The following is a 21,902-nucleotide window of genomic DNA, read 5'->3' on the forward strand; positions in this document are numbered from 1 at the left end:
TATACCTTTTTTTGTCAACCATAAGTGAAAAGAATATGATAAGATTGAATTAGTTCTATAAGGAAGGATTATTCTTATCAGTTATAACTATTACAGAAATAATATTTCTGAAACTAAGCTGTGTTTGGAAATATATTTACCTGTGGTTTACCTATCTATATTATATATATATCTGTATTATTGGCAGTGTCAACAAAATACTGACCATTACACCAGTATTCAGAGCTAGATTTCGATGGCGAGGGCCTAGGGTATTGTACTTAAGTCCCTCCAAATCCCCCATTCTCACAAGTAGAGGAAGTTTGGAAGTGTGTTAAACAATTTGAGTAAAGCTAAGGATAATGATGGGTTTAAAATTCCAGATAGTTTTAGCGACATTTTTTTAGCTCAATTGACGTTCTCACAAAATGGGGTCTACTTTAGTGAAGGAAAAAAGTTTATCCTGTATAACATACAGCACTTTTTTTTAATGAACTGTTCTTCATTGACAGCTATATTACAAACCCCCCCAATCCCTTGATTATTGTTGTTGGGGGGGCAGGGAGCTTAGGAGATAGAGATTGAGGTCCAGTGTAGGGGATCAGCCCTGCCTTGGACCATAGCCCAAACCTCACCTAATATTTCCTCCTTTCCTTTTCCTTCTCTTCATCCCCTTCTGTCCACTTATCCTAATTGTTAACTTACTCCTACCCTTTTTGCTACAATACTATATCATAGTGCTATATGACTTTTGTTTAACCATTTACCATTATCTTACAAACTATGCTTCCAAAAGCCATTCACAAAATGTGTTTGCCTTTTCTTGTCATTGACAAATGCACTACAATAAGTGTAGTTTTATTTCTAACTTTACTGATGAAAATGGTAACATCCTTTTCAGATACTTACACAGCTTATCTACTTCATTGCTTTCCTGGATTGACAAAATCTATAAAGTAATCAATGCTAGCATCAAGTCATCTAGCCTAAGATGGTATTAATCTGAAATGGAAAATTACTGAAGGGTTGATCAGAATCTACAATGTGTTATGACAGAATATGTATGAAAGGCCTATGACAGTGTCAAAAATATTATACACCTTGGCTGGAGGCCCCCTAGATTTTGAGGCCTTTGCATTCAGCCTGCCAAGCCTGTAGGTAAATCCAGTACTGCCAGGATTTCAGTAAATATATTTAAACAAATTATTTTATAAATGAGTAACCGTTAAACAGACAAGGTATAATAACAACCATTTTAGATTTTTCCTCATCTTTTACAAATCTAAACAACTCAATTCTAATAATGTCTAGTTTACCCCAATTTCTAAGAGATACTTTTTTTGTTTCATCCCTGTTATAGGAGGAAAAAAAAAAAAAAATGGGGGGGTGGTAGTATTACATTTAAAAATGTATGTGTTATATTAGCTCTGACCAAGGTAGCAACGCATCCAGCTAATTGGATTTTGTCTCCAAAATACCATAATTTCCCATACAGATCACCTAGAGGATATTTTACCCCTGTAGTACACAATCCAATCTACAACACTGCTGTATGTCAACCTTTTCTAAAATAAGTATATTCTATCAACAATCCAGAAACAGTATAAAAGATTGGGTTTTGTGAAAAGTAAGCTTTCTATCTTGACTTCCACATACTGAAATGGCTTTGAAAATTGTACACATTGTGATTATATTATTATATAAAAGAACAGGACATTGAAAATCAATGCTTAGTTCTCTTTTATTATCAGTGATTAGTAGGAAACATTATTTTCTTCTTTTCTTTATCCAAGTACATGAAAACACAACATGAATGTTACTCAGCTGAAACAATTACAAAGTTAATTCCGATCTTAAATTGAGTATCTGGTTTCCATCCTTTTTATTTCCTGGTCTACACAAGTGAAGGCCACAAATATAAAAAACATTAAAAAAGTAATTATAGTAGAAATGGTATATATACATAGTATCAAATAAAAATTAAATTTTGGTCCATTCATGGCAGGACACACATATATGTCTTACATTTTACATATAGAACCACAAGGAATTGTGGCTAAGAAATTGCCTAAACCTAAAATTATAAAAAGAAAAAAAAAAAAAAAAAAAAAAACTAAGGGTAAAAAGAAAGCCACACATGATCACTATCACTATATTATGTTATAATCTAATTTATACTTTTGTTCTGTAAAAAGTAGTATGATATAAACTATGATATAACACCCAGTATATAAATATCTTGCAAAGATAACACACTGGACAAATGTGATGGGCAACAACTGGTTGTCTGATGGCTGGAGGGCAGACCTTTCTCCTTGGGAGAAATAGGTGATAGCTAATAATAGTACTGATTAAATGGACGTTGTGCATTGTTCACACATGCAACACTGGGTTCAAGAAAACGGCCCAGGCTGCAATGTTGGCAATACTGCACAAAAGTACCTTGTACTCAAATGGGAGGTACCGTCTCTTGGCAAGCAGGAGAGATGGTTAAGTAAATTGCACTTTTTTCCCCCACTAAGAGACTAGTTTTCTCGTCAAGTGAGAGATGAAAGGGAGGGAGAGGAAGAAAGGGAGGGAGAGAGCTCACCTGTTGTCACAAACAGTTTCTTTCATTTGTCCTTGTGGCATGCATTTACATTGAGATTTTTTTCTGCAGCCCAGACTGTTACATCTGATGACCACAAAGCACCAGTCTTTTGTTTTCAATGAGAACTGTGGTTTTCAAATGCATTGCTAAAAATGCATTTCCAAGACCTAAAAACTCCATAGGAGTAACTTGGAATATTTTTTTTCTTAAATTTTTTCCTGTATTTTCTTTCTTGATAAGTGCATTAGCACATATTGGTGATGTTGCTTTTCCCTGCTAATAGGACATTATCCCTCCAGAAGTCTATAAATGACTTTCAATTGCACCTGACATGTCATGGATACCCCAAAAGCATAAAAAAGAAACTAAATCAGAACAAAATGCAAGCAATAACACTGGTCCTATGCCTATTCATCATTGATTAATATCAACAATCAGGGCAGAGGCTAGATTTATACATCACTGGTTCCAAACAGCTTTAAAATGAGCTAGTATTTTCCACAGAAAGAAAGAACAGAGAGAAAGATTACAACTATTTAAGAGAAAATATGCACTGCTATCAGCAGATAAACACTGTGGAAAAAATGAGAGAACCTGAAAATGACTTGAGGTTTTCATCAGACTAAACCCATCACACAGACTGGTTTAAATAAGTACAGTACATGTAGCAGTGATAATAACCATATTAACAAAAATTGGGTAGATATACATTCATGCATCACTTTCCATGTTATGCACCAACATCTATTTCAGATACTCAACATGCAAACATGAAAAAAGACATAAAATTATAATTGTGGTTATTCTGTAGTATGACATTTGGTCATGCCTCTTGGTCATTTGCAGATTAGTCACAAATAAGAAAAGTCTTGCTGTGTGGCCATACAGAGTCTATCTGGCAATAACACTTGGTAATTTGCAAGGTAGTGATGACACCACAAGGCAGATCAAGACAAATTATGACAAATTTGTTGCAGCTTGACTCAGCTTTGCCTTAACAATTGGCTACAAGAGAAGCACACATAAATATATATTTTTTTTTCCCTCTTTTTAAAATTTCTTGAACACTTGTTATGGCTTGATAATAAACAGGTATATTAGAATAAACATTTAACAGAGAATAAATCTTAAGTTACACTGTAGAAAATATTAAACAAAGTACATTTTTTAATATGACTTAGAAACTGACTTACAACAAGTAAAGCTAATACTTACACAAGCATCTTTTATTTGGTCCAAAACACCATTTATGAGCTGGAGTGGGCATGCCCATTTGTGCACCCAGGTAAGCACACAACGACCTGCATACATACTTACAGTCACAGATACACAACCATACACACACACACAGAGTATAAAACATATATCTCTCTAACTGTCTCTTGCTCTCAATCACTCCATTGCACTAATAGCAAGCAACATACTTGCATGCAAACCAAAAAATGAAAAAAAAAAAAAAAAAAAAAAAGGTACAACATACATACATTTTACATCAGCTATTTAATGTGTGCTGTTTCCCCTGGGATCAATGTTGCTCATGAGGAAATAAAAAAAACAAAAAAAAAATGGGGAAACAGATACACAAACAATCATATTTCATAAATATATATGTGTATATTATAATCATCTTTCATAAAGCTGATGCTGAGAGTGTTAAAAAACTAGATCAATAAATAAATATAAATAATAACAAAAATAATGATACAATGACATGGGAAATTATAAAGAGAATCTGGGAACACCAATAAAAAAATTATATAATATATGTGTATATATATATATATGTATATATATATATATATATATATATATATATATATATATATATATATATATATATATATATATATATGTATGTATATAAATATATATAAATATATATAAATATATAAATATATAAATATAAATATATAATATATACATACATATATACATATATATATATATATATATATATATATATATATATATATATATATATATTATTCTAAAAAAAAAAAAAAAAAAAAAAAAAAAAAAAAAACTTTAGAGGCATCAGTACCTAAAGAACGTATTTAGGAACACAAGAACTTGGTAGAACCCTTGATGAAGAACTTGGGGGGATCTCACAGACATCTTTCTTCTAGCACCGCGTTTAAGTATTTGTAGAGCTTCTTAATAGAAACTCTGCTTTTCAACTTTTTCCTGGAACCTTTTCTTGAAATTTCCTTGTTTTTTTTCTTTTTTCTTTTTTTTTTTCCTTTTCTTTCTTTTTTTACTTCCTTCCTTAGAAGCTTTTCTAGAACTTCTCTGATTTTTTTTTTTTTTTCATAAAATGTCTTTGAATTTTTCCCTGAAACCCTTTTCAATTTTTTCTTTATCTTCTTACCGTATCCTTTTTGATATCTTTTCAATTTTATTCTTTTATCTTTGAAGTGTCTCCTAGGATCCTCTGAGGGACAGGGTGGTGGCAGGGAAGGTGGGAGGTTGGTGGGAGTCTTTCACCTAAGAGAAAAAGAGAGGAAATAAGGACAAATAAGTGAACAGTATGCAAACCTTAACTCATATATATATATATTTTTTTTTTTTCCTTCCCTCCTTTCCTTTTCTTTTTCTTTTTCTTTTCTTTCTTTCTTTTTCTTCTTTTTCTTTTTTTCTTCCCTTTCTTTTCTTTCTTTTTTTCTTCTTTTTCTTTTTTTCAGCAACTGATTTTACTCTTAAAAATTCCTGAATAATAATAATAATAATAATAATAATAATAATAATAATAATAAGTAGAAGAAGAAGAAGAAGAAGAAGAAGAAGAAGAAGAAGAAGAAGAAAGAAAAGAAGAAGAAGAAAAAGAAATAGAGTCAGATAAACTATCACTTCCAACAAGTGGCAGCCCCCCTCCCACTACCCCGTCCCCCCAAGCCCCCTAACCTCTGTCCTCCTTTGGGGACAAACTCACAAGGAGTACAGTTCTCCGTGCTGCAAGATCTCCTGCTCCAGTCTTTGGATTCTGTCTTCCAAGTTAGCCACCATTTCAAGATTGTTTTTCTCCCGTGCCTCATCCAGCATCGTAAACATCTGCTTGCGGTAGAGGAGGATCATCTGTTCATCCTATGAAGGGAAGGCAAGGGGGGGTTGGGGGGTTGGGAAGAAAATCCGTCAATAATATTCATGGGATTTAAATAGAGTATGATTTCATGTCTGACAACTAAGGCACAAGCAGAATGTATATGAACATCTTATAACAAAGCATGAATTTACAGTCTATTTTTAGAAGTCATACTGATAAGAAGGTTTGAGGTCTATCAGCCATATTATTAAACTTCCCCGCGGGGCGGGCTCTCCCCAGAACCACTTCCCCCTGCACTTTTCCGTATTATTAAAGATTTGCAGGTGTTGCTCGCCCCGCGGGGTCCCCGCATAGTATTGGAACAAATGCAGGACAACTAGGAGTAACCCGTACCAAGCCCTGCAAAAATGTTAATCAAATATATACTCATATGAATGTAAGCATTATATAAAAATTTCAAAAGCTACTTACAATAAATCATGTGTCTCTTATATTACTAGATGATGTAATTAACAAATATATATATTTAGTTTTTAAAAATGTCTTAGAAATTATAAGACTACTATATTAACTCTCATCTAAATATGTATTCATGAAAATTTTACTCTTAATATATATGTAGATCAATGTTAGTGTATGTGCATCCAAAGGCATTCTAAGACCAAATACCTGAAATTCCATTTATCAACCTTCATCTATATTATAAGTTTTGATATGTCCACATTAATGCACCACAATCATTGGTACTTCCAATGCAAATGAATGTTTATAGTAACAAAATATTTAATAAAAGAAATTCCAGGTAACTGGACATGTATATGTAGACTTCCCGCACCCTTCCCTGGGGATTGAATTGTGGGGCCCACTCCAGAGTTTTAATAATACGGCCGTTTAACCCAATGGTGCTAGGTAATCACGCTGTCTGCTGTTTTCTTTTGTGAATTTTGTTGGCACAGAGATGGCTCCATGAGTGCTTAGCCACCAAGGAGCCAATTAGTAAGTCTATGTGTTTTCAGCAGATTTACCCTTTCCATGAGTTTTTGGGAAAAATATTTCTTTCTAAGGCTATTAATATTGATGTTGTTATTATTGTTGTTGACATTCTGCTTGTTATAATGTTATTACTATTACTAATAACATAAAAAATAAAAAAATAATCTTGAATATCAAGAAAAGGGGTTAAACAGGTGAGCTAAGTAGGACTACTAATTGCCTCCTTGGTGATTAAGCACTTGTGAGCCACCTGTGTGTAAAGACAATCGATAAACAAAAAGACAGCAGATATGGCATCCACACTTGCTATGCAAGCAAGAATGCATGCCATTAATTAATATAATCAGATTTCCAAGTGGCAATCAAGAGTTTTATGGGATAATCTAGTGTTTAGTATCTACATGCTCCAATAATTCTTTTGCTGAAAGCCAAGAATCAGGGTAACAAAATGTATGTCAGTCCACAGTGCATTTTGTAGCTCTCACCTCTCGTGTGATCTTCATGTGTATGAGGAGTGATGCAAGCTCAATTTCCTCAGAGTATCCATTCTTCAGGGGAACGCTGCGGTAACCTTCACGTATACACGTCACCTGTTGAAGCAAATCTGCATTATATGCTTACCCTTAATAGCCACAATCATATTCTATCTTTTTCTATGAATTATTTTCCTTTTATTTATTACTGAAAAAAGTATGTCAACATCATTTCTATTAGACTAAAAATGCTTTCTCCCAGGATTGTCTCTCTCCTTTGGAGCAGTTTTGATTTGTAGAAATGTAAGAATGAGAATGAATATATTCACACTGCATACCTTTTTTCTACATGTCACAATGAACTCTGTTCATAGGTTTTGACTTATCATACCACATTAGAGGGAAAAGCATCCAAGAATATATGGTAAACAAGTAACATCTACTCAAGTTCCTGAAGGTCAACTGCAACATGTGTATTTAAATGACTGACACAAAAAGATACATCTTTTCATAATTACTATTTTACAAATAAAGAGTGTCTCTACTTATAGCCCAAATCCATCATATAATCTCACCGGGTAGGTTGCCTGGCCAATCTGGTTTGGCTCTCCAAACATGTCCTCATCATACACCACAAAACGGATAAGCGAACACTCTGGGTTGTGCACTGAGAACATCAGCTTCACGCCCCACACAGGGTTGAGTCCATTGTCATCTGAGAGGAAAAACTTGTAATAATTTGATCCTGTATTCATGTTATAGATCTCAAAATAAGGATCTTTTCATAAACTTACTTTTTCATATTTCTGTTTATTTTTATTTAACTTATTTTCTTATTTATTATCATTACCTTTTCAGAGAAAAATAAGCAATAGACGACAAAGAGAGAAATGGCACATCCTGACCCAGTCTATAGTATCATAACCATAAGACTGCAACATACATCATATGATGGGAAAGCTCCTTTTGAATCAGATGAACTACATCTTTCTCTCATATGAAATAGTTTCCCAATTTTTAATTGTCTCAACCAGATAGATGCCAGATTCCTCCTAGGTGTCTTAGGTGGCCTCTAACCTTAATGGTAGGGCCAGCAGGGCCCTTGCCACCTGTGAAATTATGTACTAAACCCCCAAAAACTAATTGTGTTATTATTACATTAGCATTGAATTTCTAGAAGAAACTGAAAATCAGATACAAAGTACTTCAAGATGTCCATTTTGCATTTTCTTTTTTCTAGTTTCTGCTTTAACCTACTAAACTAATAAGTGATTTTGAAATTACTAATAGACAATTAACTTACGGACAGCTCTGGTGGTGTACTTTGGAGCGTTGTCGTACTCACAGCCTATGATCTCCACCTCAACCAAGGGTGAAATGAAGCCTTTGCCAGATTTGCTCAGGTGCCGTGCACCAAATATCTGCCAGGGTGAAAGAGGGACATGATGGTAGGAGAGAAGAGAACAAAGTGAGAAATGGGACAAACCACACCAACAGAATGAAAGATATTGATCTTACATCAAACTCCCTATATACATCTGTTTGCAAAATTAAGTTTTATATAATGAAAGCAAAAGCAAGAAAAATTACACAAGCACAACCACTTACCATATTTCTCTTAACCCAATGCCGCCGGTGAAAATTAATAAAAAATGGGGAAAATGCTATGCTCATTTTCAATATTTTTTGAGAAATGTCTCTGCATATAGATGGCTCTGCCTGGGCTTAGCCACAAAGGAGTTAATAGTGGACAGGGAAAATTTTTATTTTTTACTAGTGCTATGAATAATGATGGTGTTATTTTTATTATAAACATTATAATTACTATACTGTTATAAACATTTTCGCAAATCGAAGAAAAGGGTGAATGGGCGAGACAGGCATTACTCATAATGGGCTCATTGCTGGCTTAGTACAAGTGTAGCCATCTATGTGTAAAAACAATCAAACAAGTAACTCACAGTGGGCATAGCACGTACATACGTGTCATGCCTGTCGACACTGGGTTAACTTCATAGACAGTACCAACTATAGCTTTATGGACCTTCTGTCACCAACACTATTAGCCTTAGTAACATAGTAATTTGCTCTACATACCTTTATGGAAAGATTGAGGGGTCTTGGGTTGGGCAGGGTGAGGGGGTTGCCTGGGTCATAGTCAGGGTTGTTCTGGAATTCAGGTCGCAAAACATAACCACATTTGCCATTCTGCATAAACCGCCCCTCGTTTAGCTGCATAGGTTTATCTGGAAGAAGAGATGTTTCTATTCTTCTACAATACCATTACTTTTCACTAGCTCTGGAGCCAGACTCAGGCCTTGGATTACCATTCTTGTGGCTAAATCTAGGTGAATTATCTAGGGAACAAGGGAATTCACACCTAGCCTGGTCTTCTGGTCAAAGTTAGCTTTGGTGATGAAAAAACAGGAGACAAGCTAACATACCCCATGTTGTTCACATATGAAAAATAAAGAATAAGATTTCAAGTACAGATATTTGCAGACTAATCATTTCTAGCAAGTATTGGATAATCACTGCTTCTATTTCAAACTTTTAGGGCACAGACATCTCAGGAACATGATTTTCGTGCAGGCTATTTAGAATCATTGTTTCTGCTTTTGACATAAATTTCAAGGCTTATATTTTCTATCTGTGTACATGTCCATGAAGCTGCTGTTTAACCCAATGGCGCCGGGTATAGCAAATTAAAAAAAACTCTACGCTCTGGCGAACGGCGGCAGCGCGCCGACTCTGAGCGCGTGATATCGGTCCATCCAGCCGGATCATTGCCTCGGGGCGTTTTGGCGCGGCGCCGCTGCGGACAGTCGCACGCCTCACATCGTGCGTATTGTTATGACGGCGATAGCCGTGACCCGTCGCCATGTGGTTAACCCCTTGATGGGTGAAGAAAAGATAAAAAAAAAAAAACTATACGCTCTGGCGATGAATGGCAACACGCTGACTTTGAGCGTGGTAGTTCGGTACATCAAGCCGAATCACTGCCTCGGTGCGCTTCGGCGCACAGCCGCATGCCACATTTTGAGCAGTTTGTTATGACGTCTAGATGACATTTTACCACTGCATGACAAACAATCACAGATGCTCCGTGATACCTTATTATACTGTGAGTCCATATCCTATTACCAGGGTAAGTTGTTGCATTCCCTACAATAAGCAGAACAACTGCCCAATGTGGAGAGCCACCCTGATATATGCCAGATCTTATCTCCTCTCCTAAACATTTTTCTGGTAATTATTAGGTTAAAGTGTTGGAACAGGGATAGCCCAGCACTTAATGTTGGAAAGTAATTCCTTGAGGAAACTGGGCAATGTGAATGGTTCAGGAACCAGTAAATGTTAAACAAATTTTTAAAATTCAGTTCATCATTTCTCTCTATCACTCTTTTTCTCCCTCTTCCTTTCTTTTCCAATGTTTGCTCCTTTAACACCCTTCTTCATCCCCCCTCTTTCTTTTTTCTTCCTTCCCCATCTCTCCCACTTCTTTTCTCTCTCTCCCTTCATCTCTGGCGACTCTAAGAACCCACCTCCTGTCTGGTAGTTGAGGGAGACCATCTGGCATCCATGGTTCCACATGGGCACTGGGTTGTAGTTGGTGGAGTCCAACCGTGACGACTTGGGGTACACACGGCTGAAGCCAACCTGTGAGTCAAGAGTGGATATATCGTTATCCTCTTTCTCCTTCTCTCTCTCTCTACCACAATGAGTAATAAAAGCACCATGAGTAGTAACAAAATAATTTAGAAATAAAGTTAATAATAATAATAGTAACCAACAATAACAAAAATGATACTATTGAAATTATAGAGGCTAACAACAGACTTTAGAATATCCTTAACAACACATTCTGGCCCACCTTATGGAATTTGAGCAATCCTTTAGGGGAACTGAGGATGAGGCTCTCCATCCTGTTCTCAGGGAAGGATGAGACCTCATTGTGTGTGCCCCCATAAACAAACTGCTTGCTAGGGTCACACCGCACTGCTCGGAAGTAAACTACCAAGTTGCTCATCTCCTGCTTGATGCGCTGCTCTGGTTTCCTTGTCTGTCTGGTCTGGTTCTGAGGAATGAAGGAAGGTATGAGTAAGGGGCTTTCAAATAGTATGGAGAAGCTAATGATCTTGCAGACTTTGAGCAGTGGTGGGGGAAACTTCATTTTACTAAGTTAAGGAAAATTCCTTTAATACAGTAAAAGACACTATATAATGTTTGCTTTTCAAATCACAAAGGAACCCAAAACTTATACCATCCAGACATCAACCCGAGGGAAAGTATCTAACCAGAAAGAACACAGCTAACAGGAGCACCAGCATCAGCAATAACAACAACAAAAAAGGATGACTTACCACAGCTGCTGGTGAGGAGACGCTCTCAATCTTTTTAACCCACTCCTGCGCTTGCTGCTCTGAGGTGCAGGCCAGCTCCACCACCTGGCCTGTTTGTGTAGTCAGTCTACAAGGGGGAGAATCATTCCACAAGTCACCCACACAAGATCAATAATAATGACATTTACATATTGGCATCAATAGCTGAAAAGAAACTGGTGGCCATAAACGGTTCCAAAATATGGATCAATAATCAGTTTTGGCGGCAGACAGCCTGCTACATTGGGCTATCAGGATAGACTGCAAAAATAATGATTTAATATCTACCATATGTGATCAATAATACTGACATGATAGAAAATTAAACTTTTTTTAAGTCATTATATTACCCAATCCTTCAATGCAACTCAAAAACTGTCAACAATACCCAAATTTGATACATACTACTGATTATACACAAACTGTGACATGAACACAGAGATGAATAGGAAAGCAGCCACAAAAAGAAATTAAACTGAATTGTGACTTTGAACTTGTCAAGAGTTCCTCATTAGACAGATAAACATCTGGTTATCTATGAATCTGATGAGGAACACTTGCCTAGTTTGGGTAGCCTGAGAAAAGAATAAAAAGCAAGATAAAAAATAAAAGATAAATAATTTTTTTTTAATCTCAAAACACACATGAGGATGTATCAAAGAACAAGTATGGAGTGAGAAACTAAAGAAAGAAAAAGAGGAGGTAACAGAGGACAGGGAATAAAAAAAAAGAAGAGAAAAGAAGAAACAAACAAGGGATTACATGGAAGAGATGGAGAAATAAAAGGAAGAAAAGAACCATAAAAAGAAAAATGGAACAAGAGAGAACAAAGACAAGTCTACAAATAAGGGACCCACTTTATAATGGACACAATGCCCCAGCGGTTGGTTCCTGTGACTTTCTCGATCTTGGTGCCGGCCCTTGAGATGTCAATGCTCCCCTTCTGCAGGCTACCCAGGACTTGGTTGTCTCCTCCCTGAATAATAAAAGGTAATAAAGGAACAACCCAGTAAAACAGATGAATCAAACAAAAGCAAATTAATAGCTGACAACTATAAAAAAACTGCCCAGTACTTGATTCTCTCCTCCTAAAGAAATCTTTTTAAATTACAACAAAAAATTAATAAAATAAACATAAATTTGTCTAGCTCACTCTCTCCTCCATATTCTCTGGCTCAATCTCCTCCACGAAGATAGCTGGGAACCAGTGCTGCCTCCGTCCCCCGTAGTCACCCGTCCACCACTCCTTTTCTGCTTTTATCACATTCTGGATGATGGCATGGCGTGGGAAAGTCAGCTCATCGTCCTTGTTGGCACGGTAAGAGTACTTGGCCTTTACATGGATCTGAGAGGGAAGGAAGGCAGTGGCTTGGTTGTTTTCATTAAGGTGGTTGAGGATGAAAGCATTGTACATAGGCTGTGGCAAAAGTGTGAATGATAGAAGAAAAGGGCAAAATTTATTTATCAATGTCTGTACTTTATTTCTCAGGGTTTCTGTTTGTCAAACTGGTGGGAGAGAAGGCGATTAATGAGAGCGAATCAAAAAGGTGATAGCTTACATTGCTAACGTAGGCAGGATCCACTACATAACCACCAGTGCCATCAACCGGATCCTATTAAAGGGGGGAGAGAGAAAAAAAATTAAAAACACTTTATCCTTTTCTAAGATATAAGAAAAAAGAAGGTGATAGCATTATTAACACTTGAGTAAATAGTATTTTTCCAAAACTAACATTTCACATCATCACCCACCATATCTTGGAGTCCTTGGATAACACGCTCTGTCACTGGATATCGCAACTTGACCCGACGAAAGAGGAAGTTCCGTTCATAGTACTTGATCAGCTCCACCAAGCTGTCAAAGGTTGCTGTGCCTATGATGAATGTGCCATCCTCTTGCTTTACTCGGCAGTGCTTTGTCCGTCTCTCTGCTCTGGATGTTAATTAGGAAGCAATGAGCAAATAGAGTTCCGGCAATGTGGACCAAAGTCCTTACATATACATATTTAAACCTGTCAGTGCCTAATGTTTACAATAAACATCTTTAATAACAATGCAGGCTTTGCCTCCTCACTCTCCACTATCAACTCACTTGAATGATATGGCTATGCTCCCTGCCTCTCCACTTGGCCGAACTAAAAAGGCCCCGTCCTCAGGTATCCTCCCAAGGTACTGCTCTGCCTCATCTCTAGTCATGTTAGCATGGTACCACTCCATGCGCTCATGGCTATTTGGCTGAGGTACAGCTTCTCCCAGCTTTACTGATACTTCCTGGAAAGTTAAAGGGAAAGGAACTTTAAAGATACGGTTTCCTATTTTTAATAAAAAATGAACTGATGTGACAAAGTAAACTCTCATTCCTATTTCTGTCTATTAGTCTTTAACTTCCTCTTCTCTCCCCTCCTTCTGACTCTTACCTGTGACAATATGGGGTAGTGCTTGTAGTGTTCAATCAGCCCATAAAGAGTGTCAAAGGAGTCATTGTCTTTGAGCCAGTACCTAGTGTTGTCGCCTTCCTGTCGAACACGAATGCGGCAGTGACTAACTTTGCCTCTGTACCTGAAGGGGGTCACAGGAAAAAACAGTGCTAAATTACAGTGCTGAATAACTTACAAAGCATTACACACAGTACACAATGCAGTGGGTCCAGGTTTGGTAAGACTGGAATCTACTCAAGAGTGTATAGTTCCTATTCCTATGCTGCTGTCTTGATTACTTACATCAAACAGCATTGCCAATGGTATGATTCAAGGCACCTACTGATAATCTACATTAGCTGGAGAGTGAACTTTTTCCTCTAGCTTTTTGTGGTTTCAAAGCAGAAATGTGTAGGATTAGAACTAACATCTGTAATGCCTATAAAAGCAAGAGAATTTTCATTTAACAACTTGTATGGAGATTCACTCTATGTGGTATGAACAACACAGTAATGCTACATCAAGACAAAAATCAATACATATATATAAAGGGAAGATAAGGGGGGAAAAAAAGAAGAAAAAGTCATGCAATATACAACAAATCTGGCAACAAAGTATTCTTGGTTACACCCAATACCCCTATTACAGGTGTACACTATTACTTTCTAAAGAAGTACTTACCTTGTTGACTGATTTTGCCGATAAGTTTGGTTGACATCAAGGTCATTTAATCCACTATGCCTGATGACCTCCAATCACATCATGGCGAACCAAGCCAAATACCAAGAGACACGCGCCCATGCCATGCACAGTCAAGCGTGCTCTAAGTAGTGCTAGCTAGAGACCTATTTACTTATTTGGCCTTGACTGGGGGTATTGAGGAGATATAGTCCTCAAAAGTGGACTTCAGACTTAAAGTCTCTTTAGTAAGAACATGTATGTTGTCTGTGCTTTTAATTCCTAACTCAAGTGGCTGACAGCATGAGAAGCCTAACACATGGCGTGAATAAAAATCCCATCATGAGTGGGTTAAATGACTCAAAGACTAGATCCACTACATAACAAACCTTCTTGGCCACAGAAACTGCTGAAGCAAAACTGCATGAGACCTGGGGATAGAGAGGAGGGGAGGAAGGAAGGAGAAGGGTGGGTGGGGGGGAGGGGAGGAGAGAGAGAGAGAGAGAGAGAGAGAGAGAGAGAGAGAGAGAGAGAGAGAGAGAGAGAGAGAGAGAGAGAGAGAGAGAGAGAGAGAGAGAGAGAGAGAGAGAGAGAGAAGAGAGAGAGAGAAGAGAGAGAGAGAGAGAGAAAAGAGAGAGAAAAGAGAGAGAGAGAGAGAGAGAGAGAGAGAGAGAGAGAGAGAGAGAGAGAGAGAGAGAGAGAGAGAGAGAGAGAGAGAGAGAGAGATAGTGTATGCCCTTACCAAAATGTGAGGGTGTGATCCCCAACAAAGTTTTCAGAAAAGCGCACGAGGAAAGTCCCGTCCCCGAGATGGCTGTTCTGGTGGACCAGCTCCTCCGCCTTTGCCCTTCCACCTGGCAGCCGCCCGTGATACCAGGGTTCATGCAGGTGCCACTCTTCCTCACTCACCTGCATTGCAATAGGAAAGAGAAATCACATTTTCGAGTGGAAAAAAGACAAGTTATATTTTAACCCCTCAAGTCTAACAGTACTTGAATGAATGATTTTGTGCTTTTGATGTTTGGTCCAAGTGGCTCAATTGAGCATATAGCATATTGCTCTCTGGCAGAGGTTACATTTTTAAACTTTGATGCTCCCCTGCTCAATAACTATGTGACATACCATAACCTAACACATTTTCTGGTGTGTGAAGACAACTCTACAAACATCAAATATCAAATCTGGCCTTGGTAAAGGATAAAATTTGATGTTTTTCGAAGTTAGATAGCAAGTATAAAAAAAAAAGGTTAAAAAAAAAAAAAAGGATTTACCCTCTATTAAGAATAAATAATCTTTAACCCAATGGCGTCGGGTATAGAAAATTAAAAAAAACTCTACGCTCTGGCGAACGGCGGCAGCGCGCCGACTCTGAGCGCGTGAATTCAGTACATCAAGCCGAATCATTGCCTCGGGGCGTTTTGGCGCGGTGCCGCTGCGGACAGCCGCACGCCTCAAATCGGGTGTATTGTTATGACGGCGATAGCCGTGACCCGTCGCCATTGGGTTAAGAGATCAAATACAAAGCTAAGAAGAAAAATGATCAGTCATCATTACATACAATACCTATAAACTGAAATAAGCATATCAACTGAGCACTTATAAAGAAAGGCCAGTCTACCTAAAGTCCTGACTCCACCAGCCTTTTCCAACTTTGGGACCAGTCAAATCAGAAAATATCTCATTTTGGCCAGGTCTAGGCATCCTATCTAGGGAAGTATGGAAGCAACCTTTATCCAGATTCAATTTCTATTGTGGGCAGTAATATATAATTTTCTCAGTTTATCAACTCTGTCCATTTATAATACCATGAAAATCTTTTTGAAGCCAGCATAGACACACTAATTGTAGTTCTTGCACTGTGAAGATGCCTTTTTCATTCATACCTTCTTCTACATCTGTTACAATGAACATAAGTGAAGATCGGGACATTTAACTCACCAGCATTACTTTTTTAATGCACAAATCAACCATCAACACAAACCCTAGACAACAATACTACAAATTCAAAACACAAAATTCTGCCCCATATTAAGAACATCCTACAGCCCTTCAACCCACTAAGGTCCCTCCTCACACGCACATCATTAAGCATCCTACGGCCACTGTGCTGGTCCTCGGACTCTGGCTCCTCATTTTGCAGCTCAGTGAAGTGGAGACGGTCCTGGGTGAGGGCAAAGAAGTGGGCTTGCCAGGCAGTCTGGTCCACTGGGTTCCTGAGGTAGAGGCGATCACCTTTGAAACTCAACTTGCTCAGGTCCATCTCTCCTCCAACTGTGGGTTGCCAAAGTGAAGAACATGGCTTTAATAAAAGAGGGTAAGTTGATTTCCATTTAGTCTAAATGGGTCTGTCTCCCCTGCACCTGCCAAAGGGATACTATCTCAAGATACTATCCAATAACTGTGACAGTTTTGCTGTGGTCTTGGGAGCCTGTGACATTCAGGATTATAAATAGGGATTTTAAGTGATATATCAGAATTTCTGTGCGTTATTTTCTGGAATTCCCACATTTTATCATCACTTGCAAATTGGGTTTCTTAAAGGTGCTGTCTCTTTGTTAATCTAAAAAGATTTGCATCTTTGTTGATAGTAACATTTTCCTTTCTGACTGTGAGAGATATCTTTCATGAAGTTTATGTAAATGTATTTTCTCTCATAAAAACTTTATTTTCCCCTCTGAATGCATTTCCAAAGAGAGACTTGAGTCTGAATGTCTCAAGTATCACTTTAGAGCTTTTAGTCTAAAAGTAATTGAAAATAATTGAGTTTTTGGTGTAAAAGTAATTAAAAATCATCCAAAATCAAGAATAGGAAATGCAATATATAATAATAATAATAATGATAATAATAATACATAAATATAAATAAAAAATAAAGATGAAAATACACCCACACTCCTCATTGCTAGACTGAGCAACAGAGTCATTGGCATTGCAGATGGGAGGAGTAGCCTCGTCCACGCCTTCTGGAAGCTTCTTATGCTTAATGATGATCTTGCGCTTTAACTGCTCTGGGGACGGCATCTCCTGAAGGGGACGTAAATATTAAGTATTAGTTGGATTGACAGAGACAAGAAAAAATTGACATAAGTGGGATGGAAAAATACAATTTTATTCTGGGGGAAAAAAAAAAAAAAAAATCCTATAACAATACACAAAAGAACTATACAACAAACAAACAAAAATCTCAATACACAAAAACTGCACACACCTTTTCATTAGGGGATAGAGGAGCAGTTAAGAGCGCATCCCCAAACACCTTTTGGAATTGCTCAGCCATTTCTTTCTGCTGTATCATGCTGCAGTGCTGTTCTATGGAGAGTATCACAGGGTATCTGTAGGAGGTTGCAGAGGGATTGCTCATTAAAGAAAGGTAGTGGCTGAAGGGTAGAGGCTATATAAGCAGCAGATTGCTGGTCATATAGTCTGGCATTGCAAACAAGATTTAGATAAATGGTGATATCACGAACTGGTTCTTGAGAGAAATTTACTGCCATGACAACTAACTTTCTTTGACATAGATATTTGTATCAATCTAACAATCTGGCTCATGAACAGAAAACTGCAGGTGGCATTTATATCAGTTGAGTTTAAGCAAGAAACTTCCTCTAGCCTTCATTGTTATTGATTGTTGATCTAATCTTTAATATCAGATGCAACCACTGACATGATTGAGTCTATAGCAAATGTATAGCTACTCTAGGTATCAAAAGTATATTGTCCAATCATGCCAATAAATTTCATGGCATTTTATAAAAAGGCTTATGAATATTCAGTTGAAGTGATGTCAGAGGTCAGGGAAAGAATGGGCAAACTACTTACAAATAACTGGTCTACCAAGAAATTGCCAGTGCAGACTATATCTTTACTTGGGCAAGTTTTGCCTGCTATAAAGACCAACAAGCATGCTCACACATAAAAACATGCACCAATTTGATGCTTGCGCAAACGGGTCGACATCATATCAACATTTCTATTATAATCTTTCTTTTATAAGCCTGTATGTAATATGCTTCCATTACTGCCTCTGGCCTCCTTGTCACGAATGAAGCCATGTTATTTTAACCATTCTTTTGGTGATTCTAATGTCACCTTCACCTGTGGCTGGTATCTAATGCCAACTAGCATGCCTGCTCATCTAAACAAGCATGTATATCAAGCTTTTTCACATAATGCCATGAAATTAGTTGTTTTACAACAACTGATTATCAAATCTCTTTTATTGCATGATCTATAAAAAGACTATATGACCAACACTTCATATAACAGGCACCTCCCTCCTAACCACTTCCTCCCTATCTTCCTTACTTCTACCCAGCACAGCAAGACACTATTAATGGATAGGGGATTATAAATTTGTCCATGACTGTACAATGTATGGAACAGAACCAGTGGGGGAAAGAAACAAAACAAAACAAAAACATAAAAATAAAAATAAAAGATAAATAAATAAATCAACACTCACTCAGAGGCCACAAAGGCATGTTCATTGATGGTGTTAATAACATCCTTGAAGCTAATCTTGCTAGTAAGTGTGTAGCCATGGTAGATGTTGGGCACTCCATCGGGCCCATCCCAGCAGTCTAGCTCAATGCACCGGCAACCTTGACGTAGCACCCTCGCATATGCTTCTGTTGAGGAGTCACTGGCTAACTGGTCACCCGTTAAGTACCTGGAATGACAGAAGGTGAGGTGAATGGAATGAGGTGAGAATGGCTGCGAGGTGGGACAGGACTGATGAATGGGTGTTTAAACAAATATAGATTGAAAATGTGGATGCAGAGAGGAGGGAGAGGAGGGGGAGGAGGAGGGGAGGAGGGGAGGAGGGGAGGAGGGAGAGGAGTAAGAGTAGTAAGAGTAGTAGTAGTAGTAGTAGTAGTAGTAGTAGTAGTAGTAAGAAGGGAAGCTGAGAAGAGAAGAGGACAGAGGAGAGAATTGAGAAGTGAAGAAGAGAGGACAGAGAAGAGGCAAGATGAGAAGAGGAAAGAAAAGAAGAGGAGAGGATAGAGGAGAGGAGAGGAGAGTATAAGAGAGGAGATATGAGAAGAGAAGAGAAGAGAGGAGAAGAGAAGAGAAGAGAAGAGAAAAGAAGAAGAGAGGAAAGATGAGAAGAAAAAAGGAGAAGAGAGGAGAGGAGAGGAGAGGAGAGGAGAGGAGAGATGAGAAGAGAAGAGAAAAGAAGAGGAGAGATGAGAGGAGGATATAGGAGATGAGATGAGAGGAAAGACGAGAAGAAAAAAGGAGAAGAGAGGAGAGGAGAGGAGAGGAGAGAGGAGAAGAGAAGTGAAGAAAAAAGGAGAAGAGAGAAGAGGAGAGGAGGATATAGGAGATGAGATGAGAGGAAAAACGAGATGAGAAGAGGGTTTAAAACTGAAATAAAAAAGTATGACAGGATAGGAGGGTAGATTTTTTTTTTTGAGAGAAAAAAGAAAAAAGAAGAAAAAAGAAAAAAAAAAGGGAATAATAATTAAAAAAACACACAAAGTAAACTGGGAATAAGAAAAGACATTGTCAAAGGGAGAACAATGACATCAAAATCAGAGATACAGTAGAACCAATTACCCAAGCATAACTAACACAAACCCCTTAAGGCTGTGAGTTTTCTTTGAAACTTACGTGTTGTGTGACGAGGCGACCCAGTACTGTGACATGGATTTTGTCATGTCCTGGTTCACGCTGTCATTGCGCCGGTCCCAAAGCTCATTTGACTTGGAGAATAAGTACTGTACAAACTGAAAGGAAAAGAACAGAATATAGAAAGGGAGGTCAATATTTATACAAAACACAAGCGCACACACACACACACACACACACACACACACACACACACACACACACACACACACACACACACACACACACACACACACACGCGCGCGCGCACCCACACACGCACGCACGCACACATACACACACACACAAAACTAACTACCACCCACTTCCTACCTCTTCCACATGGAAGTAAGGCTCCATGATGTCCCTCTGCACATCACTGATGAAATTCTTGATGATAAGTCCTGCCATGTCCTCTGGCTCCTTCTGCTCCTCCACAAGGAACAACTGGAAGTCCTGCAGGGACACCTTCCCCTCACAGCAGTACTTGTCCAGCAGTGACTTCTCCCCAACATCTCGTGCATTCTCAAACATCATCCTCTGAGGGGCAGAAAGAGGAAAGATGAGGACCACTGAGGGAATGGCAGGGCAGGGCAAGGCAGGGGAGGGCAGGGCAGGGGAGGGGAGAGGAGGGCAGGGGAGGGGAGGGGAGGGCAGGGGAGGGGAGGGGAGGGGAGGGGAGGGAATGGCAGGGCAGGGCAAGACATGGGAGGGGAGGGGAGGGGAGGGGAGGGGAGGGGAGGGGAGGAGAGGGGAGGGCAGGGCAAGGCAGGGGAGGGCAGGGCAGTCAAACTAAAGAGAAAAAAGTGTTACAACATCAGGAACAAAATAACAACAATAATAACATAAAAATAACAACAACAACAATGTAATAGAAATGATGATGATGATGATGATAATAATAAAAATAATAATAATAATAAGAACAACAATAATAATTATTATCATTATCACTATTATAATCAAAACAACAATAACAATAATAATCATCATATCAAAGTTAAGAACAATGGTAAACAAAATGTGTCAATACACGTACATCAACATCCTTTTCCCAGGCAATCTTCTTGACAAGGTCGAAGAACTGGTCGAAGCCAATCTCCCCCAGGCTGCGGTCGTCCACCTGGTCGAAGAGCTGCTTGAGCTGGTTGTTGGTCATCTTGTAGTGGATGCGTGGCAGGAAGTTCCTCACATCACGGAAGGTTATTCTAAGCAGGAGAGCAATGGTAAAATGATTATGCTGTCTCTTTTTAATCAAAATATGCAAAAAATGATCATGTGAAGCAATATATAAAATCTAGCAAATAGATGGAGCAACAGAACCACATTCAGCCAACCTGTTGTTTTGGTTCTCCATGTTGTAGAACTCTGTGCGCAGTGTCCGCTCCAGTCTTATAGTATAAGGTACATTGAGGGCTTCTTCCTTGAGGTATTTCAGCCCGTTGATCCATTCTGTACATTCATCAGAAGCGATTGCTGTACAGGGAGGAGACACAGATCTTTTTATTTTAGTTAGTACAAGCAATAACTGCAGTGCATGGGCTGCTGTGCGAAGTTTATTTCTTAGGTTACTCACAGGAGACAAAAATATGAAGTGCCAAAACAATATTTTTCCCCTTTGTCATTGATTCTAGACAAGCTAAGTATATTTTTCAATAAAAGCCAAATTTAGAAGACTGTAACTCAAGAATAAATACAGCTGAATTCGTAAATCTGAAAATCTATATATCATATGCAGAA

General features: G+C 38.2%; 1 protein-coding gene across 5 annotated transcripts in view; it reads right to left on the minus strand.

Moving 5' to 3' along the window:
• Positions 1 to 4,595: 4,595 nt before the first annotated feature.
• LOC125045593 (1-phosphatidylinositol 4,5-bisphosphate phosphodiesterase gamma-1-like) overlaps positions 4,596 to 21,902 on the minus strand; it is a 22,929-nt gene continuing 5,622 nt past the window's right edge. The window contains exons 4-28 of one of the 5 annotated variants that reach the window (XM_047642950.1): positions 21,500 to 21,638; positions 21,202 to 21,370; positions 20,496 to 20,702; positions 20,166 to 20,281; positions 19,015 to 19,221; positions 17,761 to 17,884; positions 17,444 to 17,576; positions 16,633 to 16,823; positions 15,295 to 15,461; positions 13,875 to 14,016; positions 13,550 to 13,728; positions 13,210 to 13,390; positions 13,017 to 13,070; positions 12,611 to 12,802; positions 12,315 to 12,433; positions 11,440 to 11,545; positions 10,950 to 11,153; positions 10,621 to 10,735; positions 9,173 to 9,321; positions 8,379 to 8,496; positions 7,651 to 7,790; positions 7,088 to 7,192; positions 6,003 to 6,008; positions 5,499 to 5,650; positions 4,596 to 5,053 (exon numbers count right to left, since the gene is read on the minus strand). In XM_047642950.1, coding sequence (XP_047498906.1) covers positions 5,050 to 5,053; positions 5,499 to 5,650; positions 6,003 to 6,008; positions 7,088 to 7,192; positions 7,651 to 7,790; positions 8,379 to 8,496; positions 9,173 to 9,321; positions 10,621 to 10,735; positions 10,950 to 11,153; positions 11,440 to 11,545; positions 12,315 to 12,433; positions 12,611 to 12,802; positions 13,017 to 13,070; positions 13,210 to 13,390; positions 13,550 to 13,728; positions 13,875 to 14,016; positions 15,295 to 15,461; positions 16,633 to 16,823; positions 17,444 to 17,576; positions 17,761 to 17,884; positions 19,015 to 19,221; positions 20,166 to 20,281; positions 20,496 to 20,702; positions 21,202 to 21,370; positions 21,500 to 21,638 — 3,419 coding nt within the window. In that variant the 3' untranslated portion in view covers positions 4,596 to 5,049. Of the gene's footprint in view, positions 5,054 to 5,498; positions 5,651 to 5,822; positions 6,009 to 7,087; positions 7,193 to 7,650; positions 7,791 to 8,378; positions 8,497 to 9,172; positions 9,322 to 10,620; positions 10,736 to 10,949; positions 11,154 to 11,439; positions 11,546 to 12,314; positions 12,434 to 12,610; positions 12,803 to 13,016; positions 13,071 to 13,209; positions 13,391 to 13,549; positions 13,729 to 13,874; positions 14,017 to 15,294; positions 15,462 to 16,632; positions 16,824 to 17,443; positions 17,577 to 17,760; positions 17,885 to 19,014; positions 19,222 to 20,165; positions 20,282 to 20,495; positions 20,703 to 21,201; positions 21,371 to 21,499; positions 21,639 to 21,902 lie in introns of those variants that run through there. The other 4 variants (XM_047642951.1, XM_047642952.1, XR_007116563.1 and 1 more) reach the window with 4 other exon arrangements.

Source organism: Penaeus chinensis, chromosome 37 (assembly GCF_019202785.1).
Source record: "Penaeus chinensis breed Huanghai No. 1 chromosome 37, ASM1920278v2, whole genome shotgun sequence".
NCBI lineage: Eukaryota > Metazoa > Arthropoda > Malacostraca > Decapoda > Penaeidae > Penaeus > Penaeus chinensis.